This window comes from Hesperophylax consimilis, chromosome 18 (assembly GCF_061612785.1).
Source record: "Hesperophylax consimilis isolate HC1 chromosome 18, BYU_Hcon_1.0, whole genome shotgun sequence".
NCBI classification, from domain to species: Eukaryota; Metazoa; Arthropoda; class Insecta; order Trichoptera; family Limnephilidae; genus Hesperophylax; species Hesperophylax consimilis.
This window is the reverse complement of record NC_142853.1, coordinates 22518226-22545746: the sequence shown is the minus strand read 5'-3', so window position 1 is coordinate 22545746 and position 27521 is coordinate 22518226. Positions and strand designations below refer to the sequence as shown.

The following is a 27521-nucleotide window of genomic DNA, read 5'->3' as shown; positions in this document are numbered from 1 at the left end:
AAACAAACCTGAATTACATATTTTTCCAACAAAAATTATTATTACACAGAGAAGATCACTGTGCATCAGAGCAAATATGATTTCTCGACGATTTAACAAGTGTAGCCCAAAAGCAAAAAGGCAACTTTTTAACACATACTGCACGAGCCTATATACCTCGGAGCTGTGGACCAACTTCAACAAAGCATCTCTAAAAAGAATGGAAGTACAGTACAACAATTCCTACCGAATACTTTTTGGGCTGTCCTGGTACTGCAGTGCCACTGAGATGTTTGTAGAAGGGCGTGCTCCCGGATTCCGAGCACTAATGAAAAAACGGATCACCAGCTTTCGAACGCGACTAGCCACGAGCGAAAACGGTCTTGTGATGGCAGCACTGCACTTCTGGCAGGGACCTATTTACAAGCGATGGAGCCAAATCCTGATGTCATAGATAAAAAAAAAATATGTATAAATATTTTTTAAATATTTTTTTTTCTTTTTAAAAAACATTAATCTCATTATGTTTTTTGTATTACTATTATTATTATTATTGCCTTTTGTTTTCGTTTATTTTGTATGTATTATCTTACAATATTTTTTATATTTACTTTATATATATTCTATGTACAATATGGAGCTCGTGGGATTGCACCACCCTCCCCGAGATCTGGAATAAAAAAAAAAAAATAAAAATAAAATTATAAATTCATTATTTATTTATTTATTATTTATTAACGCCCTATCGGGCTTTTACACAGTAAATTGACGGTATATGTATGTAAGTGTTACATGTACGTGGATAAAATAGCTAAATATTATTTACTCATAAGGTAATTAGAAAATAAATTTATGTAATATACTGATATGTATTATAAAACAAATGTTTAAAAAAATAAGAAAAATAATGTCTGTTGTAGATACTATCGATCTCTATAGATATAGAGAAAAAAACTAATAAGTGATGGCAAAATACCAACGCCGTAATTAATATTGAATTTAAATAATAGTACTTGAAATGGTAAAGTAAATCAAAGTATAATATACATATCAAGTATGACCGTACATGCATACAGTAATTAATATGCGTCCAAAAAAAAAAAACAAATAAACTAAGGAGTATGTGAGTTAAACGTTGGAAGGTATGAAGACAAGACTTTTTTTTAAAGCTAATAAATAATACAAGTTAATAACTAGCAAATAGGTCTGAAATTAGTTGCCTTTTGAAACTCACAAAGTTATTAACACCAAATATATCAATAAGTTCACAGTATTTGTTTGCAAGGTGATGAATTCTTGGAATTGGTGAATACATAGAGTAGTTAGTATTGAGGTTATTGTTACATTTAAATGTGTCTTTGCTTCGAGTTTGTCTGGCAGGTACATTCATATAAATTAATTCCAATAATTCATGGCTGTCAATAAGAGATTTGATAATTTTGAATAAAAATAAATTATTTTTCTCTTATTCCGCTTCACTCTTAATACGCAATATTTCACTTTCAAATAAATGGATTTAGCTTTATTAATTCAAAACATGATTTATTATGTCGGGGGAGATGGAAAAATACGCTCTTTTAATTTTAATTTCGTTTATTAAGTCACTTACACGATATGTCAATTAGTATGCGGCGCCGTTATAGTCGCAGCCGACGGCGACTATGTTCATATCAAGAGTTGGATTATATTCATAATATCGTATTAGAATTAAATCACAAACCAGTCTATACAAACCTAGAAACAAACTACTTGAAAACTGGGATATAACTCTAAAGGGGACGCGAGCAGGCGTTATTAAAGGTTCCCCAACATTTATAGTAACTTTTAGTAATAATATAACTAAATTCAAGTATTAATTCAAAGTAAACATTCCATATTTACCGTGAAGCGGAATTCGTAACCTTTACCAAAAATAATATATCAGTTAGAACTCTTCTATCCGATAGTTTGAGAAGTCTGTTTTCGGTACGTAAGTTATTATAATTTATAAATTCGATGGAAATATTCATTTTAAAATTGATGTAAGTACCGAATAAATTTATTTTGTACCTTTTCTAAGGCTTGAGAATGGACTTTGTAGTACGGTGACCTACAACTTTGTAGTACTGTTGAATTATATTCTAATTTACTTCATACTAATGAGCAATATAGATGTTTTAAAGTTAACACATTTTAAAACTTTGCCCCCATTCTCAAAACAAAAAATATGAAAGAGATAGGGGCCTTTTTGGCACGGAGCTCTGTATGCCAATATATCAGAAGTCAAAAAAGGCCCACTACTGAGTGAAACCGCCCTATCTATCGTTCTTGAAGGGACCTATTGCAATAAACTATGAATGCGGGAACATAGAAAAAAAACTGCATTCATACTTAAATGTATTCTAAAAAGTATACATATTTTCCATATAAATTTATGCACTTTTCACCGGATGTTTCATTTTTAATATTGAATCGCTCAAAAACTAGAAAGCAAAAAGATAACCGCAAGCGCCTTCCACTATGCTCGAATGTCTGACGCATAAATGAACCACTCACTAGATCAATATCTTCGGGTTTTTCGTACTGAGCCCATGGGTCCTAAAGTTTGCCATAGATAAAAGTCTGTTCCTGAAAAATATACGTCACTACACGACATACTCACCATCGACTAGGATAGAAACTAGAAACTATAAAAACGGCGTAACCATAGACAATATAATTCTCATTCAAAGCCAATCCCATTCACTAGCCTAAAATCGGCCAATGACAGCGGCCTATAAACATGCATGAAGTGCGCACTGGTTTGTGGAAAATATACGTCGCACGTCAGCCATAGAGATTACCGTGTCTTTTTTTCTGACCCACTCTTTTCTCGGAGTTATACTCCCCTGGTCTGACGACAACTAATGTCATAAACGGCCGCCGACAGCAATCGATCGAGTAAAAACCACATAAATTGGGTTGCTTTAAACGATTCATACCGTAAAACATTGCACGGTATTAGTATATTTTGTGTGTTTATGTTATATGAATACTAGCCGACGTGTTCCCGGGGTTGCTGGAGGTTATCCTTAGGAGATAGACATATATCATCGTGGACTTTTCTCTAGGCTTTTTTAACACTTTGCACGCGGCCGCATCAACTGTTGTTACGGCAAAACACTTCCTTCCTTTTATAACAATCTCAGGCGAAATTACGTAATGATATTTTATGCACATACGTAATAGGTACTACAACTATGTAATAACTAAAAATATCTAACTGTATCTTATTGTACTGTGTATGTCTTAACAAATAAATAAATAAAAAAAGGCTATACTCACACGCGGCTGTATCAACAGTTGATACGGAAATTTTGACGGCCGATATTCCAGCGCTCTTTTTTCATAAATGTATTTCTTGGACATTCGTAGAACTATCACGATGCTGACATCTACAAGAATTTCTCAAAAATAAAATTGTATTTCATAAAAAAAGATCGATAATCAAGTGCACCTCTTCGCGCCTTTTAGTCCTTTAGTTTACATTTTTGTCAACGGATGGCGTTAGTACTAGTATGTCATTCACAACTTTTCAAAACTAAAAATGATAAGTGTTTATGGTGTCCCACTTGTGTCTATCAACGCAGTGGCCTAAGTACACACACGCCGAGTGAATGGCGGGACCACATTCAAAAGATACGTTACGTCTTTGTATGAAATTTTATGTTTTTGTTTTTATAAACATCTAAGAGTGTTGACACACGAGGATTTGTTTTCATATTGTGGAGAATAATCTGTTCTGTCTATATAGTCCAATAAATCATGCCAGAATGCTATAATATGACAATTAATTGCGTGCATAGGTATTTGAAAATATGTACATACTGCGTACGGGTATAGATAAAACGGAGCAAATTAACGCGTTCAAAAGGTTAAGATATATAATGCTGTAGTACATTATTTTGATATATCTTATGAGGTTTAGCCAGCGTTAACAATGTAGCGCCAGATATATTTTTTTACATCTTGATTATAAAACCGACTTTTCTGTACTTTCTTTAAGTAGTATGCAAGTATCATATATGTAAACCTTCCGGAAGAAATTCTCTGAACGGTAGTGAAAACCCTATGGTTCCATGATATTTCATCAAATGAAAATTCAAAGTGATATAGTCATTAAAAATGATGAAACAAAAACTAGGTTTAATAGTTACCTATGTAACCTATTTAACCTAGTTTATGTTTCATCACTTTTCATGACTTTATACATATCACTTTTTGGATGTGTGTTGAATTGTCATTTTGATGACGTACCCGTTCACCATAAAATTAAATATAGTAAAAAATATAAATTATTAAGAAAGCATTTTGATGGGTTTAAATTTAAATTACAAACACCGATTTATGTTTGAACACATTTGTAATACATAAACTTTTTTAGTGATGTATTATTTTTTTTAGATATATTTACATAGTAGGTAAGTTGACAAAAATTTTTTTTTTAATAATTACCATTAACTCACAAAATGTTGTCAAAGTTGCCAATCATGAAAATTGAATTCTTTAATGACCCGTATTTCATAATTTAAATTACATATAAATAATGTAGCTCATATCCGTACTAGAAATTTGCAATACCTTTTGATTAAAAAATAATTATTCAGTTTGGTTAGTATTTTGGTTTCAAATTCAAATTTAAGTTTTCTATGAAAAAGTCTGCGCTTTCTCTTAAAGCGTGCTGAGCATTTGTACGAGAATGGATTGTTTTATAACTCGTTCTTATACTCATCAATCATATGAATCCTATAATTTCTATACCCGCTATATCCGATTTTTTGACAAAATGATCTGAGTATGACATCTTGTTCACATTTTTGCGAGCAACAAGAGGAGCCTAAAATTCAGTTTTAAAACCCTCCTTATCACGACCAAAAACCATGTTAAAACTGCGAGTGAGAAACCAAATCCGCTATATCATACAGAAAGTTACTATCAAAACGCGTTATATCGGATTCAACCAATCACAAGCAGTTATTTTGCCAAAATACAATATGGCCGCCGCTCTGACGCCACGCTCGTCAGTCAAAATGATCTACGCGTGTGTTTCTAAACCCGCCATGTCGGCTCAGTTGACTTTCAAAAGCCTCTATATCACGAAGTGAGTATCAAAATCCGCTTTATCCATTTTATTTATCGAATTTACTTAATTATTGCTAAAAATATATAGAAAATAAATGCTTATAGAAATTTTATTACTCCAATTCATTATATAAAAAATTGTAATGCAATTACTTATGTACGCTAGAGATGTGACAGTTTTTTTGCAGTTTTCTCCAAATCAATGAAAGTTGATATAGCGGGTATAGAAATTACACGACTCATATCATGTTTATGCTCTTCATCCCTAAAAAAAGGGTCTCTTCAATACCTGCATTTACTCCCTACCCATATTTTTTTGTTTTCCAATTGTTGAAGTATGACATTTTCTATATGTCAATTGCTGTTTCAGAACTTCACGGAGCTGAACCCCCACTGGGAGATGGACTGGATCTCGGACCGGCAAAAGAACTTTGAGAAGGTGCATAAGACGGCGGAACCCCCGGCCCCCACGGAGCAGCCGAAGCCGCTGTACTCCCCGCACACCATCTCTTTCCAGGCCGACGGCTTCCATACCAAGAAGAAGAAAGGCAGCAGTCCGCAGGTTAAATCACTTCCTCCTCTTGAAATTTAACTTTCAGTTCTTGCACATTTAATTCATTTTAAATAATATAAATATAGTATGTTTGCAGCCGGTTGAACAGTATTTGATACCCTCTGTATCGTCATAGTAAAAGATCATCATTAATTTTCGATACATTCTTTAAATGGCTTTAGCCTTGTTTAGTGACCAGATCTGAAGAGCTAGGTAATTCTGGAAGTGCCATAGTCCCACGAATATCTGCATATGAATCTTATTTTTCTCTTAAATTTCAGATCGATAAGAATGCTCCCGAAGAAAAATTGAACGATAAAAAAGATAAAAAGAAGAAGGATAAAAAGAAAAACAGGAGGAAGAGGCGCTCGTCCAGCGAGTCCAGCACCAGTTCCTCTTCCTCCAACCGGAGCCGGGAAGAACCTAAAAAGGCGAAAAAACCCGATAAAGGTACATAAAAGCAAATAAGTTTATTTAATTTGTCATCTGTGGAATATTGTGTATTTTTGAATTCTACCCTCAATATTGAAGAACAACTGATAGAAACAATATTATTCATAAAATCATGTGTAGTAAAGGCAATAAAATATTAACACCGTAACTAGGTTTATTGGGCTATTCGGACTATTGCCCTATCCCCTAACCATCTGAGCTATCACGACAACCTTCGTAACTTCTGTGTTCTTCCAACACAAATGGTCTTCCAATGTGTAATAATTAACTTTAATATCCATAATAATGATGGGCGGGGATGTCCAACACATAACAAAGTGCATTAAATATAAACAACAGAGAGTGACTACAATATTGACGACCTCAAACCCATCGGAAGTTCAAAATTTGATAGCTTCAACTGAGATCTATGCCATATCAAGAATCATGAAATTTGTTAGATCATGTAAATTGGAAAATATTTTAAATTGAATTCTTACATTATAATGACGATATATAATATAGGTATACAGTAGTACCTCGATAATTCGAAATCCACGGGACATCAAAAATCAAATTTCGAATTAACGAATTCCCACGTAATTCGAAATTTAAAAAAAAAAAAAAAAAAAAAAACGCCGAAAATCGATTTTCTCGGCCGCCTCTTCAAATCCGGGTGGTATTTTAGTTGTAAATTCGTATTAATACCAATTATTTCTTTTTTTTCGCGGCCGATTACCGTAGCGGCAGGCCCTTTAAATTCAGATATTCGCAATAAATTCGTAAAAATGCTATATATTTACGCGTAAATCGAGATTTCGCTGCCGATTTCGGTCGCGGCCTACCCTTTAAATTGAGATATTCGTAAAAATACGATATATTTCCGCATTAAACGAGAATTCGTGGCCGGCTCTTTAAATGTAGATATTCGAAATAAATACGATATATTTCCGTGTAAATCGAGAATGCGCGGCCGATTTCCGTCGCGGCCGACCCTTTAAATTAAGATATTTGATGTAAATTCGTAAGAAATTTTTCGACCGATTTCCGTCGCGCCGTATTTTTTAACTCGGATATTCGAAGTAAAGTTACTAAAAATACGATATATTTCCGCGTAAATTGAAATTTCGCGTCCGATTTCCGTCGCGGCGGGCCCTTTAAAATTCAGATATTCGAAATAAATTCGTAAAAATACGATATATTTACGCGTAAATCGAGATTTCGCGGCCGATTTCCGTCGCAGCGGGCCATTTAAATTCAAATATTCGAAATAAATTCGTAAATATACGATACATTTACGCGTAAATCGAACTTTCGTCGCGGCAAACCCTTTAAATACAGATATTTGGTGTAAACTCGTAAAACTACGACACATATCCGCGTAAAACGTATTTTCTCGGCCCTTCAAACTCGGATATTCGAAATAAATTTGAAAAAATACAACATTCCAGTGTAAATCGATTCAGATTTACAAAATAATAATACTAATTAGGACGATGTATAACCACGTAAAAATACATTTTTCGGCATTTTACCGCCACGGCTGACTTTTAGATTCAGATTTACGAAATATTATGACTTATTTTTGCAAAAATCAAATTTTTTCGAATTACATGAACAAATTTTCGTGCGCGGACAAAAATAAATTTCGAATTACGAATTAACAAATTTCGAATTAAAAAAAATTTTGTATGAAAAAATTTTTCTGAGGAAATTTTTTTGGCGAAAATTAGTTTTTTCGAATTATCGGGGTTCGAATTAACGGGTTCTACTGTATATATTAATTTTGTAATTTTAAAACAGATGAAGCATAAAAAGACAACTTTCTGTGAGTCAGAAGCCTCGATAATGAAAATTATTGACAACTTTATGTGAGTCAGAAGCCTCGATAATGAAAATTATTGACAACTTTATGTGAGTCAGAAGCCTTGATAAATGAAAATAAATGATGGGCGGAGAATCAGATGAAGCAAAAAATGACAACTTTATGTGAGTCAGAAGCCTCGATAATGAAAACAAATGACAACTTTATGTGAGTCAGAAGCCTCGATAATGAAAATTATTGACAACTTTATGTGAGTCAGAAGCCTTGATAAATGAAAATAAATGATGGGCGGAGAATCAGATGAAGCAAAAAATGACAACTTTATGTGAGTCAGAAGCCTCGATAATGAAAACAAATGACAACTTTATGTGAGTCAGAAGCCTCGATAATGAAAATAAATTACAACTTTATGTGAGTCAGAAGCCTCGATAATGAAAATAAATTACAACTTTATGTGAATCAGAAGCCTCGATAATGAACACAAATCACAACTTTATGTGAGTCAGAAGCCTCGATAATGAAAATAAATGATGGGCGGAGAATCGGTGGTGGAGACCATTATTTAATGTGGCAAAAGTAAAAAATAGAAAATGGCCGATTTGAGGGCTTATCTTATTTATTCATATAATTACAGAAGTGGAAGGAGGCAAAGAAGCGCCCCGGGACCTGGCAGCCGATGATCGCATGCTGTCGCAGTGGATGTCTCTCAAGCAGGACACCCTGACCGACCAGGACAAGAAAATTCTGGAGAAACTCAAGAACAGGTCAGTTAACTTTGCCCATTTTCTCGCTGACAGTGATAGTAACAAGTGCGTGAAAAAGACTTCTTGTGTTTTTCTTTTAGCCTTTTAAACGCTATCTATCCCATCATGTGGCATATTTCCTTACAATGTATCTGTGTTTTAATGCACCTTCAAATATCACATATTCGACAGTAACATGATGAACACACGCATCATAACTATACGTGAACACCTTGGTAAAGGTTCTCAGACTGGGCTTTTTTTTACAAAACTCAACAACAAATACACATCAGTAATTTCATCCACACGCAATAAATTAATACATCAAGAATAAATTAAGTTTTTTTTAGCCAAGAGCAGTTCTTTCCAAGAGTTCCCGTTATCGAGAAAAATTTACTATAAAGCTGAAAATCTGTCTGTGTGCTCTACTAAAAGCTTTTGAATGGTTGGAATTTGGGTAGAAAATTGTATGGTTGCTGTGTTTAAATTAATGACAATTTGCAGGGTGAAGACCCGTGCGGGGGAAAAGGTGGAACAGAAGGTGGATGGGCGGGTGGTATCCCGGGAAAGGGAGGCTCGCGTGGTGCTCACCGTTCAGGGGGACTCCCGCTGCTCTGAATCACTGCTGTACCAAATGTAACTTGCTGTTGTATTCATACTTTGATTCTTCTATTCTTGTTTTTCATTAATTTATTTTAATGTTACATTTTAACTAAAGCATTCTCTGTAGTGTAATAATCAATTCATTTGACTTTGAGTTCAATGACGGCCGGCATAGTCCAGTGGTAACGCATTGGACTGCCATTCCGAAGGTCGCTTGTTCGAACCCGGCGTGCGCAAATAAATTTTATTTGATTAATTTGTGTTATTTCACAATTAATTAATTAAAATAATATATAGTATATTTGCGGCACGTTCCAGAGTGGAAGATACTACCAGTATCGCCCTGGTGTAAGACCACCATTCAGAATTGAAACGTTGCTCCAAATGGCTTAAGCCGTGTTTAGTGACTAGATCTGAATAGCCAGGTACTTCCCCACCTTCCTCTTTCCCTTCCCCACTTACCTTCAGCCTCACAACATCCTCCAATTGGGGATGCCATAGTCTCACTGGCTCCAGACGGGAGCAGTTGGGACTCTTGTGAGGTATTCACTATAAAAAAAAAAAAAAAAAAAAAATCAAAACCTTCCCAAAGCTTCATACACTTCGCAGTTGGTGTCGTCACTTGTGTAGCTACATTTTGTGGATACAAAACATTTATGTACATATTTATGATATATAGTTTGTTCCTCTTTTGGCCGCCTGCGAAACATAGTATGTCAAACGGTTTATGTATTATGAATGTCGTTAGGAACATTATATAAGTTCATACTTACCGTGACGATCAGTAAAACCCGTCCTCTAATCTTTAATAATTTCTATTACTTTTTGTGTTGTTAAATAAAACTTTTGTTGTCTTTCAGGAAGGACACTCGAGATGAAAAAAAATCCAAAGATAGCCGAAGGTAACTTAAAAGTTTTCACTCCTAGATTCCTTACTATTCCACACACAATAATAATCATTTATAGTTCCTATTTTATTAATTTGACATCATTGACGATGTAGTGGCACCGCTGAGAGATTGGTCGCAATAGGATCAGGAACAATCTCTCGACTGCTGGGGTATAGAGCATATTTCTGCATTGGAAACATGAAACCTTTTGTGGCACAGGTTTGATGTTCTATGGATGAAGGCAGAAGTAGATAGTACAAATGTTGTTCTTATCTTGTCCAATATGGTGTTTATTGCAGCAATCGCGAACGTGATTATGACCGTGAGGCGGAGTCCGGCAAGCGCCACCAGGACTTCAAGCCTTACCCGGGCCGAAGAGAGAAACAGGACCAGAATGAGGAGAGGTTTGATAAACAGGTTGCCGAAAAGTTGAGGAAGCAGGGAACTTCCGCGTCTGATTCCAAGAAGATGCCATTCATCGGTAATTACACCATTATAATATTAAAACCATATTTTTATCAACCTCTTCGTTACTTCATAAATGAATTAATTTTAATAATTACAGAATCCCCTGCAACCATAATACAGGCGAATTTCAAAATATGGTTGCCGTATTTTAACTGCCGCTAGTAGTAATATTGTGCAGGATCGTATAGAATTACATAGATTACACAATTGGGGATAGTCGTTCAAACCTTTGCATACATGTGACTATTGTCAAAAATAATATGGGGTAAAGTTTTATGATATTGAGTTTTATGGCATTGAATTTCGATATTGAGTCTTATGGTATTAAATTACGATATTGAGGTTTATGGTATTAAATTACGATATTGAGTGTGGTTCCTTCTTATTGAATAAAAAGGTGCTTATTATAAACATTTTACCATCAGGTAAAATGCCGCTCTTCAAATCGCTCTCCAACAAGCCCGTCAAATCAGACGAAGCCAAACCGGTGGACCCTCAAAAGTGCGTTGAGGCTGCAAAGAAGAAACGTGACGAGATCAACGCTCAGATCGAGGAAATGAAGATGAAGGTCAGGTCTGCCCTGGTTGCCAAGCTGAAGACCCCGTCTGACTCCAACCTGCCCGCCCCCGGCCTGGCTCTGCCCGACCCCGGCCTGGCTCTGCCTTCCCCCGGCCTGGCTCTGCCCGCCCCCGGCCTGGCCCTGCCCGCCCCCGGCCTGGCCCTGCCCGCCCCCGGCCTGGCCCTGCCCACCAGCCTCGCCGGGCCCCTTCCCCCTCCCGTCATCAGTGAGCTCCCAGCCAGTAACAGAGTACCACCGCTATCAGCTTACCCGCAAACTATTCACAAGTAAGTTCTTTAAATTCATTACATTCAATTTATGTCACACAGTTTTGTGATTTTTCACACCACATACCTATTTTTGAATGCTTGTTATTAGTATGAAACTGTGCCCAAGCAAGTGACTCCAACATTGTTCACCCACACTACTGCAATAGGCACCTTGATATTAGTATGAAACTGTGCGCAAGCAAGTGACTCCAACATTGTTCACCCACACTACTGCAATTGGCACCTTGATATTAGTATGAAACTGTGCGCAAGCAAGTGATTCCAACATTGTTCACCCACACTACTGCAATTGGCACCTTGATATTAGTATGAAACTGTGCGCAAGCAAGTGACTCCAACATTGTTCACCCACACTACTGCAATTGGCACCTTGTTATAAAGGAGGAAACACATTATTAAAACGCGACGCGATGCCACGTCTCGACACCCGTTATGCACCGTGCACGTAACCAACACGCGACGCCACGACATACTAGCAATTTCTGAATACAGTTAGCTAACAGCAGTGGAAGTGAATGGTTTTGTACTATGGATTTAATGAATAACGAGTCAGATGAAGACTTTGAAGAACATTTGATGCAAATTATGGGTACATATATGATACTTAAACGACTCAAGAAAAAGACAATAACTAGGCGTTACTGGGTTCATGAAATAAATCAAAAAAGAAGTATGTGTGGTGAATATCATACTCTGTATCCAGACTTACTTCAAGATAATGAAAGATTTCATAGTTATTTTCGGGTTACTAAAACACAATTTGAAGAAATACACAAATTTATTCAAAGTGACATACACAAGAAAGACACGACATTTCGCAAAGCCATTAGCAGTAAAGAAAGACTTGCTATTTGTCTTAGGTAAGTACCTAATAGAAAAAAAACAATTATTATAACTATAGAATATCATTGTGACCAACATTGTTATAAAATTCTTTCAAATTTAAATTTTCTTCCTGCGATTGTTCAGAGTCTATGAGTACTTGTGGAACTTCATATTGAACTGATAGTGAATTATCGTAATTTCTATATTGAGTGGAAATTGGATTTGACATTATATTATGTCATATAGAACAGGATATCATTTTACCAACTCAATTAATTGTTCGTCGGTCATTTCGCTAAATAATATTAAATTGGCATAAATTCCGTATATGCTCTGTGACAGTTCTCGAACGACTGACGCGTGGCGTCGGGTGTTGTCTAGAAACATACTGCGCATTGCGCAGGCCGCGTCGGGTGGCGTGTTTTCCCCCACCATGGGCAACACACCGACCTGGCACGTCTGGATCGGGTGGCGTGTGCGCGCATGGCGTCGCGTCAGATGTTCATAGTGTGATTCTGGTCTATAGAAAACAATACATTTGATTCGACTCAACACGCATCGCGTTTCATCGGGTCGCGTCGGGTTTTCATAATGTGTTTCCACCTTTAGTATGAAACTGTGCGCAAGCAAGTGACTACAACATTGTTCACCCACACTACTGCAATTGGCACCTTGTTATTAGTATGAAACTGTGCGCAAGCAAGTGACTCCAACATTGTTCACCCACACTACTGCAATTGGCACCTTGTTATTAGTATGAAACTGTGCGCAAGCAAGTGACTCCAACATTGTTCACCCACATTACTGCAATTGGCACCTTGATATTAGTATGAAACTGTGCGCTAGCAAGTGACTTTAACATTGTTCACCCACACTACTGCAATTGGCACCTTGATATTATGTAGTATGAAACTGTGCGCAAGCAAGTGACTCCAACATTGTTCACCCACACTACTGCAATTGGCACCTTGATATTAGTATGAAACTGTGCGCAAGCAAGTGACTCCAACATTGTTCACCCACACTACTGCAATTGGCACCTTGATATTAGTATGAAACTGTGCGCAAGCAAGTGACTCCAACATTGTTCACCCACACTACTGCAATTGGCACCTTGCTATTATTTCAACCTGCACACCAAATGCATAACTTTTGTTGGTTCCGCCACTTTGGTCTTCGGCTCGGCTCGGAGACAGTCAGCACACTTCCATGCCATATCTCCCTCTGTGTGTATTATGTTTTTATGTCTTTGTCGTTTTTATTATGCATTTATGTTTTTCATGTCATATTTGTCATGTTCTCATGTAGAGCACCTCTTCATTCTACATGACTAAATCACTATTTTTCATGCATTAGAAAATTTACCATTGAAAATCTTAAGAAGATTCTATTGACAAGTAAAGCTCCTCATGCTTGCAATGATTTAGAACTAATCAGCGTTACTCATTCAATGCTTTAAGTATGTTAACAATTATATTTTTTCAACCTTTTAGATTTATTAGCCCATTTACAATTCCAGCAGTTTCTTTATTCACACGTTAAGAGCTATAGAATAAAGAAAACACAAGAAATGCCTTCTCCTTGTCCATCGGCCTTATACCGATGATTCAATCCATTGGTGACCGGATAAATCATCACATCTTTAAAAAGTTATATAAAGTCATGGAAAGTGATGAAACAAAAACATTATAAACTGATTTAAGATTTTCACGGCCAAAAGTATTTTTGTTATTTGTTTTTGGGGTATTATGCCGTGTTGCGCTAACTCCTTCTTTATGGCTAAAGAAGGAGTTAGCGCAACACGGCATAATACCCCAAAAACAAATAACAAAAAAACATTATAAACTGGGTTAAGTATGTTAGGTTAGGTTAAAATTTTTTATTTTTTTTCATCGTTTCTAATGACTTTATATCACCTTTTAAAAGTGTGTTGAATTGTCACTGTGTTGAGTTATCATGGAACCCAATCCATTATTGTATTTGTATGCCTTTCTCGATATAGAATTGAGTTTTTTTACAGACAAAACTATTTATTTATATTAACATATTGAGTATGTACATGCGCAAACAAATAATTTGTATAAATAATGTAAAGCAATACCTTGTAAATAGCATATTTTAATAAAATAAATTAATTAACGCCATCTATGAACTCGTAGAATATAAGGAGCGTCGCGTTTAACCTTAACTATGAATTTACATTTGATTTTTGCAATATTTTACTTAGTTCTTTTCAGAAATAATTCTTTGCATAAATTCTTTAGACCAACCACACATAAAATTTCCCGGCATTAGAAGCTACATATATTTGGTTAATACATTGTCAATTCCGTCGAAAACTATAAATTGAATTATTTTTCAGGCTTTGCTTTGGACGCAGCGATATTAATTTGTTTGATGTAACTATCGTCTGGTGATTTTTATCATCTTAACTATTTGCTACATATTTTGACGGACATACAATACAAAATTATTTATTTCCATTTAATATTGCTTATCATCTCATTCTTCTTGTCATTAATGTTTTGTTGTCTTTCAGGATCCAGAAGGCACCGACCATCACCCCTGATCCACCTCCGCCTGTCATAGCAGCTAAAGCAGACATCAAGGCTGCCCCGCAATCTGCTTCCAAGAACGAATCCCTCCACAAGGACTTCCAGGATGCTCTGGACATCATATTTCCATCGGGAAATCCACCCAAGAGGGAGCAGACCCAAACCAATAGCAACAGTCACAGTCCCATGGATTCTGATATGAGCCACCTCACCAATATACCACCCCCTTCAATGGGTCAGGGTTATCCGCAAATGATGCAGCAAAATTATGGCATGGGGCAGATGGGACCCAACATGGGGCAGATGGGACCTAATAACATGGGACCGATGGGCCCCAACATGGGATCAATGGGGCCGATGGGACCCAATATGGGACCTATGGGACCAATGGGACCCATGGGGCCTATGGGACCTATGGGGCCAATGAGCGGTCCTAATAACATGGGACCGATGGGTCCTAACAACATGGGACCGATGGGTCCTAATAACATGGGACCTATGGGTCCTAATAGCATGGGACCCATGGGCCCCCCTCCGCCCGGGATGAACATGATGGGAATGCCTCAATCGGGACACATGGGGATGATGGGATGGGACTATTCAGGTGGGATGTACCCTCAAACAGGACTGTATGACACCATGTCTCAACAACCTTCCAATAACGCCCTTAGTTCCAAAGGACACCACGAACAGGAAGATCTGGCTATGCTGGGTATCGATGCTGAAGACATTGGAGCCAGCGGATTTTAAGATTTAAGTAATAAAGTCTCGTACGGTGAAACTCTCTAAAACAAACCTCTTAATGCCAGAACTTTGTAACAGGGTTTTACTGTATCTATAAACTTCATTATTATGTTCTTAGTTGTATCTTCTATTTAATACTAATCATTTTTATCATGAGTCACTACATAATTTTATGTAGTGACTTATGATAAAAGGGAAAATTTTAAGTGTTCCGCAACTAGATTAATGTGTCATTTCTGAATACTTTAAAATCTATTTACATTATTTATAATTGATCTTTTAAATCATAGTAAGATAATTTGGAACCATGGTGTAGTTTTTAAACAATCATTTTGATTATAATATATACTGTCATTGTATCATTGCACCTTACAATTGTTATGTTATTAAACTTTGCTTGATGTAACTAACCTTTTCAGTAATATCAAATAGACAGTTGACACTTTCAAGTGCAGTACTCCCTTGGTAATCCGCCGCTTGATTATCCCACAACTACTATTATAATCTGCCGTTAGTTTTACTAGTTGAAAGCACTAAATCAAGCTGTATAATTTGTACGTCAAATTAAACAGTACACCGCGTGCCTAGACTCGAGCGCCAACCTTTGTACACTGGCCATCCATTTTGCCAGTCAACAAGATTTATTATCGTTATTTAGGACATTTCTGTTAGACCTAGTTCGGTGTATTCTAGCAACTTTTTGTTTGTGTCGTTCTTTCGTTCGTTCATTACAAAATGGAGTCTTCGCGTGATATGGGTGTTTGGTTGTATTTACTAAATACCTGTTTTCATTTTTAGCATATTTTGTCACTTTTTCTAATTGAACACTTGCCCAGTTTATGGGGTGGCGGATTAGTGATATTGTACTGCACTAATTCGGTTTTAACATGTTTCAAGCTTATTCAATTTATAATTGGTAAATTCTTTTTGTGTAACTATTATTTTTTTAATAAAAATAAAATAATTCCATCATCTGTCTTATTTCATCTTATCTCATAAAAGTTGTCTATTTAAAGAGGTTTTTGTACAACATGTATATAGATTGTGGGGTTTGCTACATCCTTCAGTTCTTTGAAATCTGCATATGTCTTGATGTCTGCTTCTTCTCCAAAAGCCTCATAAAGCATCCTTTTGAAGTTGTTGACTTCGTGGGGGTAGTAAGACATTGTAAATGTACTGAAATAATGTATTACATATATATTAGAAAATGAGGTTTAAGAATTTTAAATATAAATTAATCACAAACTCAAAAATCTAATTGAGCATGAGACCATCCTAAGATTCTTTATGTCCTAAAGTTTAAGATGGGTTGGACAGCAACCGGCAACTCAACACAGTGACAATTCAACTCACCTATAAAAAGTCGTGAAAGGTTAGGTTAGTTTTTTTTCGTCGCTTTCAACGACTTTATATAACTTTTTAAAGATGTGTTGAATTGTCGTTGTGTTGAGTTATCATGGAACTGAACATGTGAAAAAATGACAGAACACATAAAATGATAACCCAGAGGCAGGTCGAGGAGGGCCTTTCTTCCAGAGACGGTTCTATGGTACGTGCATTTGTGCATTGCACTGTCTTGTCTTCAGTCTTCATATAGCTTACAACAACATCGTCATTGATATACAAAATTACGCTCCAATCAAAATTGCCGCCAGGACATTATTTGAGCTATCTTTTAGTACAAGTCTCCCGCGCAAGCGCAAATGAGTTGTGCATAATTCGTTGTGCACAAAACTTTACAGCATCGAGACAGTTCACCCTGCTGAAATGGTGAGATGAGCGAGACAGAGCAAGCTCATAATGGCAAATCATGTGTTGGAGCAGTGCAGATATATAACTCATCCCGTGCACTATTGAAATGCACTGCTGACAATTTCAGTGTCTTTCGGCTTTCTTCCACTGGGCAAGTATTTAATTACTTTGTAATTTTTACTTTTTTTGATTTTGAAGGTAAATATGAAATATAAATTTAAAAGAAAAATACAATATGTTCTTAGTCCTCCTCACTAGGAGATGTTGTGCTGAAGGTGACTAAGGACGGGTTGTTTCGGAGAATTTGAACAATTATTCAAATTTCAACGTTAATTTGCGAGTTCTGTGAAAGATATTTTCTAGTTCTGTTATTATTTCAGTTCTGTCAAGCAACTAGCCTATAATGATATAATATCAGAACTTGAATAGGACTTTCACAGAACTCACAAATTAACGTTGAAATTTGATGAATTGTTCAAATTTTCCGAAACAACCGGTCCTAAGTTTTGGATAGAGGGTTTTCAACGACTTTTACGGAACAACTCATGGTTTGGGCAGGGTTTTTTTCAGTAACTTCTATAAGGTAGCATTACACTTATGTACATTTAGCTTGCCTATTTGATTTGTTCTGGGTTTGTGATTATGTGAGGTGTTGGCCTCTTAGTCTTTTGTATGATGAACCAAAATATTTTATAATAAAATATCTGAAACTCGGCGATTCAAGTATCTCGGCAAAAATACTGCCATACATCTGCACAGAGGTTTGCACACAGTGCCAACATTTTCTAAACTCATCAGCGACGCCAGTCTTCCACAACCCGCCGGGTGAGGTCGTCCCGACTCACGTCGTCGAGACTTTAAACACGGCGTAACTCCTGTCAGACATTTTGTAACAATGCTTGTGCTTTAAATCAATGCTAGGAACAAAACAGCCGACAAAGAATGACAGCCATAACAACTGTTTGCCTGTGAGTTAGGTTATGAAAGTTTTGACAATTTGAGAATTCATAAATGATTGGTGGCGACGTTTATGGAATGTGTGTGACAAGTTGCTTGTGATGTGGGTACACAAATAAGTGTCGGATACTTGCGTATCCCTATGGAAAAGGATTGTAGCAGGATGTAGGTTGGGGAGGCCTGAGGACTGGTGGCGAATGGCTAAAGTCCGGAGCCATTGGAGGATACCAAATCCCCCTGGAATATATGCATTCATTCTTTGATGATTTTTTATAAATTTTAATCTAATTTATTTACCCAGCGGTTTTCTTGGCGGATTCGTCGCTATTTTCATTGGCTTCACCTTCAAAGATACGGTAGTCTAAAGTCACTTTTTGCTTCACTCCGTCTACTATTAGTAGAGATGTTTTAATTTTCAAATTATTCTGAAAACAGATATAAAGCACATGTGTTACGAAGGTACCGAAATGGCAAAACAGTTCATGGGCTAAGTCACCGGAACAGAGTAACGGAGACAGTAATAACATGTGTTACGAAGGTACTGAAATGGCAAAACAGTTCATGGGCTAAGTCACCGGAACAGAGTAACGGAGACAGTAATAACATGTGTTACGAAGGTACCGAAATGGCAAAACAGTTCATGGGCTAAGTCACCGGAACAGAGTAACGGAGACAGTAATAACATGTGTTACGAAGGTACCGAAATGGCAAAACAGTTCATGGGCTAAGTCACCGGAACAGAGTAACGGAGGCAGTAATATCGACCATGTCTAATAAACAGCTTATTTTTGAAGACTGATGCTTTATGTACGCTGTGCAAATGCATATAACTCAATGTAAAGTAACAATCAATATCTAATTCCCCCACTAAAGCCCAAGAACATTCTATTAGAAATTTCGAAAACAAATCGATTCTAAGTAAGGTTTATTAACTATGTTCAATAATTATACATACTGTGTAATAAAGGCTTATATTTGGAGAGGAGCCACTTTCAGTAATGGAATCGAAGTTCCTGTGGTCTATGATGAGGAGACCTCCTGGCTTGATACATTTATTGAAGTTGGCAAATGCCTGACGCTGCTCCCTATGGTCTCCATACGTGTCCAAGAGATGGGCGAAGGAGTTTCCCAGGCAGAAGACTGCGTCGAATCCTTCATCCAAAAGGGGCTCGATATCGTCGTAAAGCGTTATCCAGTTTGCTTCCTGGATAACTAAGAAATATTGACTTATGATTTTTTTTGCCTTGTTTGTATTTAAGTAAGCAATAAAACAGTGGTAATTTGATGGCCTAATATTTGGTTGCGAGCACCAAAATTTGGGTAATTATCTAAAATATTATTTGAATTTTTCCACCAGAAAACATTGTTCTAATAGCAAAATCTTCATTGATTGCTTTGAAATTTTGACACAATGTTGGATTGGAATATGCGTGTGTTTTTACATACCTATATTATTTAGATGTCACCTGTGACAGGTAAAAACATGTTTTTTTTTAAAACAGTGCCATCTGTTGGACGTAAAGCAACACACGCTATTGTTTATCTTTCTGCACAGACAGACTGAGCTACATAAATGTATAACGAATATAATTTACCTGATGAAGAAACCATCGGTTTTGAAACATGTCAATCCTTTTTGATTAAATAGTGGTTTTTATAAAGTTTTTTTTAAATGATGACGCAAAGTGATTTTTCAATTATTGAAAAAAAATGTATTTGTATATTTAGACGAGCTGATTTGCCAAATGCGCCGGGTTGCCATACCCAAGCGTCGTGATTTAAATTCGTCTAATAGCTAATTCCTCCGTCATTACACAACCAAATTTTCCGGTCATAGAATTTTTTCTAATATCAGGTTATTTGTAACCCAGGAATGTTTGTCTTTCTTTTTTGAAATATCTTAAAAATTGTACATTTATGTTACATTCTGTGTCTACCCCATTTATCAAATTGTGGTTCCTTTCTTCGGTCCCATCTCGTCTTGAACGCGTGTTGTAACATCAGACCTGAAGCATCCACAGAAGTGACATCAAACCCTTCCTCCAATAGCATTATGGAATCAACTCTGAAAATCAAGGATGTGAATTGCTATATATGAATGAACATAAATCTACTAATATTTATTTATGAACCATGGAATTTTTCAATACTGATTTCTACTTGTGGTTACTTTTTTTTTTTTTTTTTTTTTTTTTTTTTATAGTGAATACCTCACAAGAGTCCCAACTGCTCCCGTCTGGAGCCAGTGAGACTATGGCATCCCCAATCGGGGGATGTTGTGAGGCTGAAGGTAAGTGAGGAAGGGAAAGAGGAAGGTGGGGAAGTACCTGGCTATTCAGATCTAGTCACTAAACACGGCTAAAGCCATTTGGAGCAACGTTTCAATTCTGAATGGTGGTCTTACACCAGGGCGATACTGGTAGTATCTTCCACTCTGGAACGTGCCGCAAATATACTATATATTATTTTAATTAATTAATTGTGAAATAACACAAATTAATCAAATAAAATTTATTTGCGCACGCCGGGTTCGAACCCGCGACCTTCGGAATGGCAGTCCAATGCGTTACCACTGGACTATGCCGGCCGTCAATGCTATGTCTATGCCTAAAACTAGTAAGCTATATCTTTAAAATAAGTGGTTAATACAAAGTGATTACACATTAACTAATGTATTAATCCATGAAGTTCAGTTATGAATAATAATTGTTCTTCTTCTTTCGTATGGTGGGGGGTCAGAGGGGGACATCTAGATCTGCGAGCCATTTTAGGGCCTCAGGCGTCGCCATGTGGACCTCATCAATCCCGCCGGGGAATGAATGGAGCAGGCATTCGTTGACCACATGTTCGGTAGTCTGCACCACACCACATTCACACATCGCCGACTCTTTAAGGCCCTGAATAATAATAATAATAATTGTGAATTTTGTATTTGAAAATATCCAATGTTGCAGCCAACTGAATAAATGAGCGTACAAGTTTATTTCCAAATTGAAATGAAATTTGTTTATTTTTTAAATATCGTTTTGAGTTTGTTTTGTTGACTGAGTGTAGAGAAGTCCTGTTTTAACTCAAACGTTTTGCATTTCATTTGCCTGTAAATTTGTTTGGACCTTCCGTTTCCGGTTCAAGATGGTGGCCGTTTTAATGGTTCAGAAAGGTTTTTTTTAAATATGAAATAGTCGTGATTATTTTGACTTACTTATTTGCTTTTTTTTCTTATGATACCCACCTCCTGCATGAAGAAAATTTTAAAAAAGTTCTATGAAAGATTTGTTCAAGTTTTGTTATTATTTCAGTTCTGTCAAGCAACTAGCCTATAATGGTGTAATAATTGAAGGTGAATAGGACTTTCACAGAACCCGAAAATGAACGTTGAAATTTGATTATCAAGTTTTGTGAAGGTTCTATTCAAGTTCGGTTATTATATCAATATTTGCCAATTGTTTAACAAAACTAAAATAATAACAGAACTCGAATAGAACCTTCACAGAACTTCAAAATCAACTTTAAAATTTGATGAATTGTTCAAAATCTGTGAAACAACCCATCCTAATTGTCATTGAGATATTGGACGCTTCTTTGGATAAAGTGTGTAATTATTTATTTCAAAAAGAAAAAAATGTTACATAAAATTTAAGTAGGTTTAACTACTTACAAATCTTATGATTTCATAGGAAATTTTTGGTTATGATTTAATAAATATGAGAACATTAGAAAGATACTTTTTGGACGCAAGTTGTACTGTTCACAGAACTACTAGTTTGGGTAGGTACAGCTTTTCAGCCTTTACGGACTGTACACCACTGGTACTTAAAAGAGCTACACAGACAACCTTCATATAATATGAAATATGTACTTAAAATGACTCACCCCGTGCCAGCAGCACTATCAAGAATCCTGTGGCAGCCCTTTTCTTTCAGATGTTTCAACATGAAGTCCTTATAACGCTGAATTCTGGTATCTTTATCTCCAACGACAGTGTTCCAGATCTTGGCTGCCTTTCCATCAGCATATTGATCTGCCGCTCCAGAAGCTGTGCCGTTACTTACTTCATTCTCTGTGTCAGTCATCTCAATCACTTAACTTAACTATTAAGGCACTGTACACTATTTCTACTGCACGCTTCGAATTCCGAATCACGTTTGAGCGATATTTTTACTTTTTTCATTATATATACCCAAACGATATCCTTTTTTATATTGACTTTGTTAGTTCGGTTAATTCAGTAATTATTAAATGTTAAGACGTTGAGATGATGTAAAATTACGTAAGACTCAATCAGTAAATGATAATATCACCGTGACAAATGATTTAATGTAATTTATGTTAATTGATGGTAATTTCAAAAAATAAATAACAAGTTTATTCATAATATTGTGATGCTGATAAACGCACTGAAACCTGCGTACGACGTATAGGTATAGTTATTTTTTTAATTTTTTTTCATTTAACCACCTTACTCTTCAAACTTATTTTAAGGCGATGCACTACGTACTAATTTAAAATCATATGTTTTTGGTTTGAAAATTTGGTCGCCTAGAAATATTTCAGATGCTTTAATTAAATACTGCGAGTAGAATACATCCTAACCTTTGAAATAATCGAGTATTTTTTAGATAAGTCTTTTTATAAGCCCAGAAAAAAATAATGTATAGGCCTATGAAAACTGCTTTAAAGTTCAAAATCTCCTACTTACGAACCCATTTTCTGTTATGGTTTTATTGTATAATGTGGCAAATTAAGTTATTTATAAAATGATCGAAAAACATTTAAATATTTGCGCCTGAACATCCACAAAATAAAATAAAAGGAACTTTTTGGCCATGTTTTTTTCTTGCATAAATCAAAACAGGTGGATGGTGTGAAGCGGGAATTTAAGCCTTATCGCCATCTACGTAAGGTGTGTTATTGATAGCGGTTCGATTCAAAATATTACACGACGTAGTGCATCGCCTTAAAGGTGGTCAATATCCCGTTGGGTAGGACACTTAGCTAGAAGTCTGGCAGGTAGAGTTCGGTAATACCTACTTACTTTTACGTGTATTTAGTTCCTTTTAGAATTTCATTAACTTACTATTGGTTACATTTTTGTAAGGGGGTTTTCCTCTGAAAAGTCTGACGATTCTCTGCCTAGATTTCATAATTTGCGGAACTGTGTTTAACCATCATTATTAAATTAAAAAGGGAAGTTGATATACGATGTCAGGCGAGTGTGAAAGTGACAGAGCGTGTGCTAAATGTGCTAGAACTAAAAGGCACTAAGTCAGTGGCCACATTGCTTTCTATTAAAATCTATATCTTTCTATACAAATTTTCAAATACATAAAATATCTCTCTTACAGACTAAATATAATTCATAAAGATTCTGACCAAAACTATCTATATTTATATCTATCTTTGATGCAAAAAACTAACTCCGTATCCAAGAATGTATTCAATTAAATAGTGGCTAGCAATAGATCTAGCGGGCACGAGCACCGGCCCATAAACTTGGCTGCCGATAGGATATTTTCTAGAATACCCAACATTGATGAATTACATAACATGCAATGCGTGTATAACAAAATGCGTGACGACGACACAGTCCATTTGCAAGCACTATATAACTCCGATCGAAAATTGGAACCGTGAATATTGTGACGTTTTATTGTTGCCTAACTATATCCACCAAAAGAAAACTCTGAAAGTCTGTGGAATAAACTTTCAGAGTTTTTCATTGGTGTAAGTAGGCTCCGAATGAGAATTGTAGGTACTGTCTATATATTGGCATATCTATGATTTGTTTAGGACCAATTTGTTTTACACAAAATACCCGAAGATATCGATCTAGTGAGTGATTTATCTACGCCTATACCTTTCGATTTAAAACAAAAAGTTTTGTTGGATATTTTTGCCTCTGCCAAGGGCCCCTTGAAAACGTTTGCTGGCTGCCTTTTGAGTCTTAGATCCGCCCCTGGTGGGTAGGTATATAAATATACGCCAGGTGGATGTGATGATTTGACATATTACGTTGATAAATACAGGCATTGTTTGATTATAAGGAAAAAGAAATAAATACAAATTATAATGAATTTTGACTAAAATTATTTGTACGGAAAAAGCAAAAAAAAACCATATTCATAATAAAATTAATAATGAAGAATGGTAGGTAGTAAATAAAGAAATAAATAAATGATTGGATTATTTTCGCCATTTTCGTGAGAAAATCACCTCGAGGGCGCTTAACAATTATTAATTTATTCCCATACTTAGACTTATAACTAATTCCTTTTAGCTTATAACTAAGTTTCATAGCTAGATACTTATAACTAGTGGCTTATAACTAAGATTAATGTCGAGTGATTTACAACTAAGACTTTTAAGGCGATGCACTACGTCGTGTAATATTTTGAATCGAGCCGCTATCAATAACACACCTTACGTAAATGGCGATAAGGCTTAAATTCCCGCTTCACACCATCCACCTGTTTTGATTTATGCAAGAAAAAACATGGCCAAAAAGTGCCCTTTATATTATTTTGTGGATGTTCAGGCACAAATATTTAAATGTTTTTCGATCATTTTATAAATAACTTAATTTGCCACACTATACAATAAAAACATAACAAAAAATTGGTTCGTAAGTAGGAGATTTTGAACTTTAAAGCAGTTTTTATAGGCCTATAAATTATTTTTTTCTGGGCTTATAAAAAGACTTATCTAAAAAATATTCGATTATTTCAAAGGCCAAGATGTATTCTACTCGCAGTATTTAATTAAAGCATCTGAAACATTTCTAGACGACCAAATTTTCAAACCAAAAACACATGATTTTAAATTACTACGTAGTGCATCGCCTTAACTAATGACTTAAAACTATGTATACATATTTTTATGACCGAGTGAGTATTTACACAATACCGCTATAATACGACTTACGACTACGGCTTAAACTAGAGATTTACGACTAATAACGTGCATATTTGTGATAATAAACAATTAAATAGCAAATTTATACTAAAGTGATAGTGTCACCCTAGTGAAAGATCACCTTGAAATGGCTTAAGGCATGTTGGCGATCTGCATCCCCTCACAACGTACCCCAATAGGGGATGTCATGGTCTCACTGACTTCGGATAATTGGGGGCATTTGGGACTCTTTGGCGGAATTCAAATCAAATAATGGGATGTAGTCGTATGCTATTTGTTCACGTTGTGTTGCTAACTGAAAATAAAATTCATCCATTCCAAAAAAGTGATAATATTTATACTAGCTGACGTCCATTAGGCGTTGCTGGGGGGTTATCCCTAAAAGATAGATATATATACCATCGTGGAATTTTCTATTGGACTCTTTAAGATATACAATTCCGTAGTGCATTATTTTGAATATATTTTAAAAGGTTTAGCCTGCGTTAGCAATGTAAGAGCCTGAAAATATTTTTGTAATGACTCGATTTCAAAACATCGACTTTACAACACTTTCTATAAATATAATACTGTTTATTATTTATATAAACGTTCCGGAAGAAATTCTCTAAATGATAGAGAAATTTCTATCAAAATCCGTTATGTAGCTTAGAAGAACCAAGCGCACAAACAGACAGACGCGGAGATCGACTTTATTATATGTATACTACAGGATTTTCCAATAAGATGTGTTATTTTGAATAGCCCGTTATTTCGGTAGATGTTACTTTTGGAGATGTCATTTTTTAACATTTGACAAGTAGAAACTACGCCATTAATACAAATGGAACGATACACGCTTCAACAACGCATTGAAATTATTAAAATTCACTTGAGTGAATCAAATGCAAATCATCTTGAGTGATGAGGCCCATTTCCACCTCGGTGGCTTCGTCAACAAGCAAATTGTCGCATCTGGGGCTCGGATAACCCAAGAGTTATTGTTGAAAAGCCTCTTTATCCTCAACGTGTAGCTGTTTGGTGCGGTTTATGGTCCGGCGGAGTCATTGGACCATACTTTTTCTAAAATGAGGCTGGAGCAATAGTTACGGTGAATGGATTGCGCTATCGTGAGATGATTAATGATTTTTTTGTGGCCGGAATTGGATGATATTGATCTGGACAACGTTTACTTTCAACAAGACGGCGCTACGTGCCACACAAGCAACGAAACCATTGATCTTTTACGATTGAATATCAAAATAACACCTCTTATTGGAAAACCCTGTATTTAGATTATATATACCCTGTATTCATTTAAAATTTTACACAACTAATAGACAACCGTTTTCCAAGCAGATATGGTTGTTTATCAGTTGTGTAATAAATTTAAACACGTTTATTAGTAAGGGGTTATGTATATAACAAGAAAACAGTATAAGTAATTAACAATCACAAATCCTCAACCTCTACTACTCTGAAATCTTCCGCTAAACGAACGACTTCTCTGAAAAACTGAGCCCTCAAGAAAACCTACTGACTTTCCGTAAAGACAAGATTTCCACAATAAAAAAAACATGTTTTGTCAGTACCTACCTACATAATTCATATTTTTACCGTGGGATATTTAACATATAAATTGATAAGAGATGATAATTTAACTTTATTATAATATTTCTTGTCCCTTTCGTCATCACGGGAATAAATAATGCTTTATCATGCTAAGGTCATGGTGGCAGAAGGACTAATCAAATAAATGATGTTTTTTAGAAGAAAATTAATTTAATTTCTCGAAAACAAGCATCTTGTTTTCGTCATAATAAGCGTATGTATAATAATTGTTTTGAATTAATGACACTGATAAGATAATGACGTCCCAGTTAATTATCTAAAATGTATATGCAGGAACTTACTTGAACTCCGCTCAATTCGTTTCTGAACTTGATCTTGCGATATACCTTTTCACAGATGAATTTCAAGGAAAAATGATAAATGAGGTAATATATATTCAACGATGCGTGGTTGCATTACGTTTTTTTATGAAAGACAAACATTCCAGAGTTATACATAACCTCAAAACATGATTAAAACTCCTACTTCTATCATTAAAAGCGGGAAAAATGTTGGTTGTGCAATGATAAAGAACTTGAACAAAATAATTGAACCAACGACGCCTGCTAGTAACCCCATTCCGTAAATCATTGATTAACTTGATCAATAAATTAACTTATTTCATTTTTGTCCTTTACAAAACCTTCGTATCGTAACTTAATTTCGTGCGTCTTTAAGGTCAAACGAAACTTACATTACAATCTATGCGTTCATTTTATTATTGTATTAAAGTTAAATTTTTAC

At 35.7% G+C, this 27521-nt stretch overlaps 2 protein-coding genes across 2 annotated transcripts in view; one reads left to right on the top strand and one right to left on the bottom strand.

The window, feature by feature from the left end:
* Window positions 1-15584, top strand: part of LOC149415525 (uncharacterized) — a 29292-nt gene extending 13708 nt beyond the window's left edge. The window contains exons 8-15 of the mRNA XM_089642698.1: window positions 5450-5641; window positions 5914-6082; window positions 8524-8653; window positions 9137-9268; window positions 10096-10137; window positions 10425-10606; window positions 11019-11439; window positions 14807-15584. Coding sequence (XP_089498824.1) covers window positions 5450-5641; window positions 5914-6082; window positions 8524-8653; window positions 9137-9268; window positions 10096-10137; window positions 10425-10606; window positions 11019-11439; window positions 14807-15572 — 2034 coding nt within the window. The 3' untranslated portion in view covers window positions 15573-15584. The remainder of the gene's footprint in view (window positions 1-5449; window positions 5642-5913; window positions 6083-8523; window positions 8654-9136; window positions 9269-10095; window positions 10138-10424; window positions 10607-11018; window positions 11440-14806) is intronic.
* An 894-nt stretch (window positions 15585-16478) lies between these two features.
* On the bottom strand, window positions 16479-27264 carry LOC149415524 (glycine N-methyltransferase-like). Its single transcript, XM_089642700.1, has 6 exons — window positions 27080-27264; window positions 22149-22679; window positions 20213-20340; window positions 19231-19487; window positions 18573-18700; window positions 16479-16742 (listed from the first exon to the last, which is right to left on the bottom strand). The coding sequence occupies exons 2-6, from the start codon at window positions 22346-22348 to the stop codon at window positions 16577-16579; spliced, it is 879 nt and encodes a 292-aa protein (XP_089498826.1). The 5' UTR covers window positions 22349-22679; window positions 27080-27264; the 3' UTR covers window positions 16479-16576.
* Between the last annotated feature and the right edge of the window lie 257 nt (window positions 27265-27521).

What these genes read in the sequence shown, in the direction of transcription:
- LOC149415524 (XM_089642700.1), bottom strand. Translation starts at nt 22,348, where the DNA reads ATGACTGACACAGAGAATGAAGTAAGTAACGGCACAGCTTCTGGAGCG. An exon ending in GATAGTGCTGCTGGCACGGG is followed by an intron (nt 20,341 to 22,148) that starts GTGAGTCATTTT and finishes CTTGATTTTCAG; the next exon opens with AGTTGATTCCATAATGCTAT. An exon ending in TCCGCCAAGAAAACCGCTGG is followed by an intron (nt 16,743 to 18,572) that starts GTAAATAAATTA and finishes ACATTATTTCAG; the next exon opens with TACATTTACAATGTCTTACT.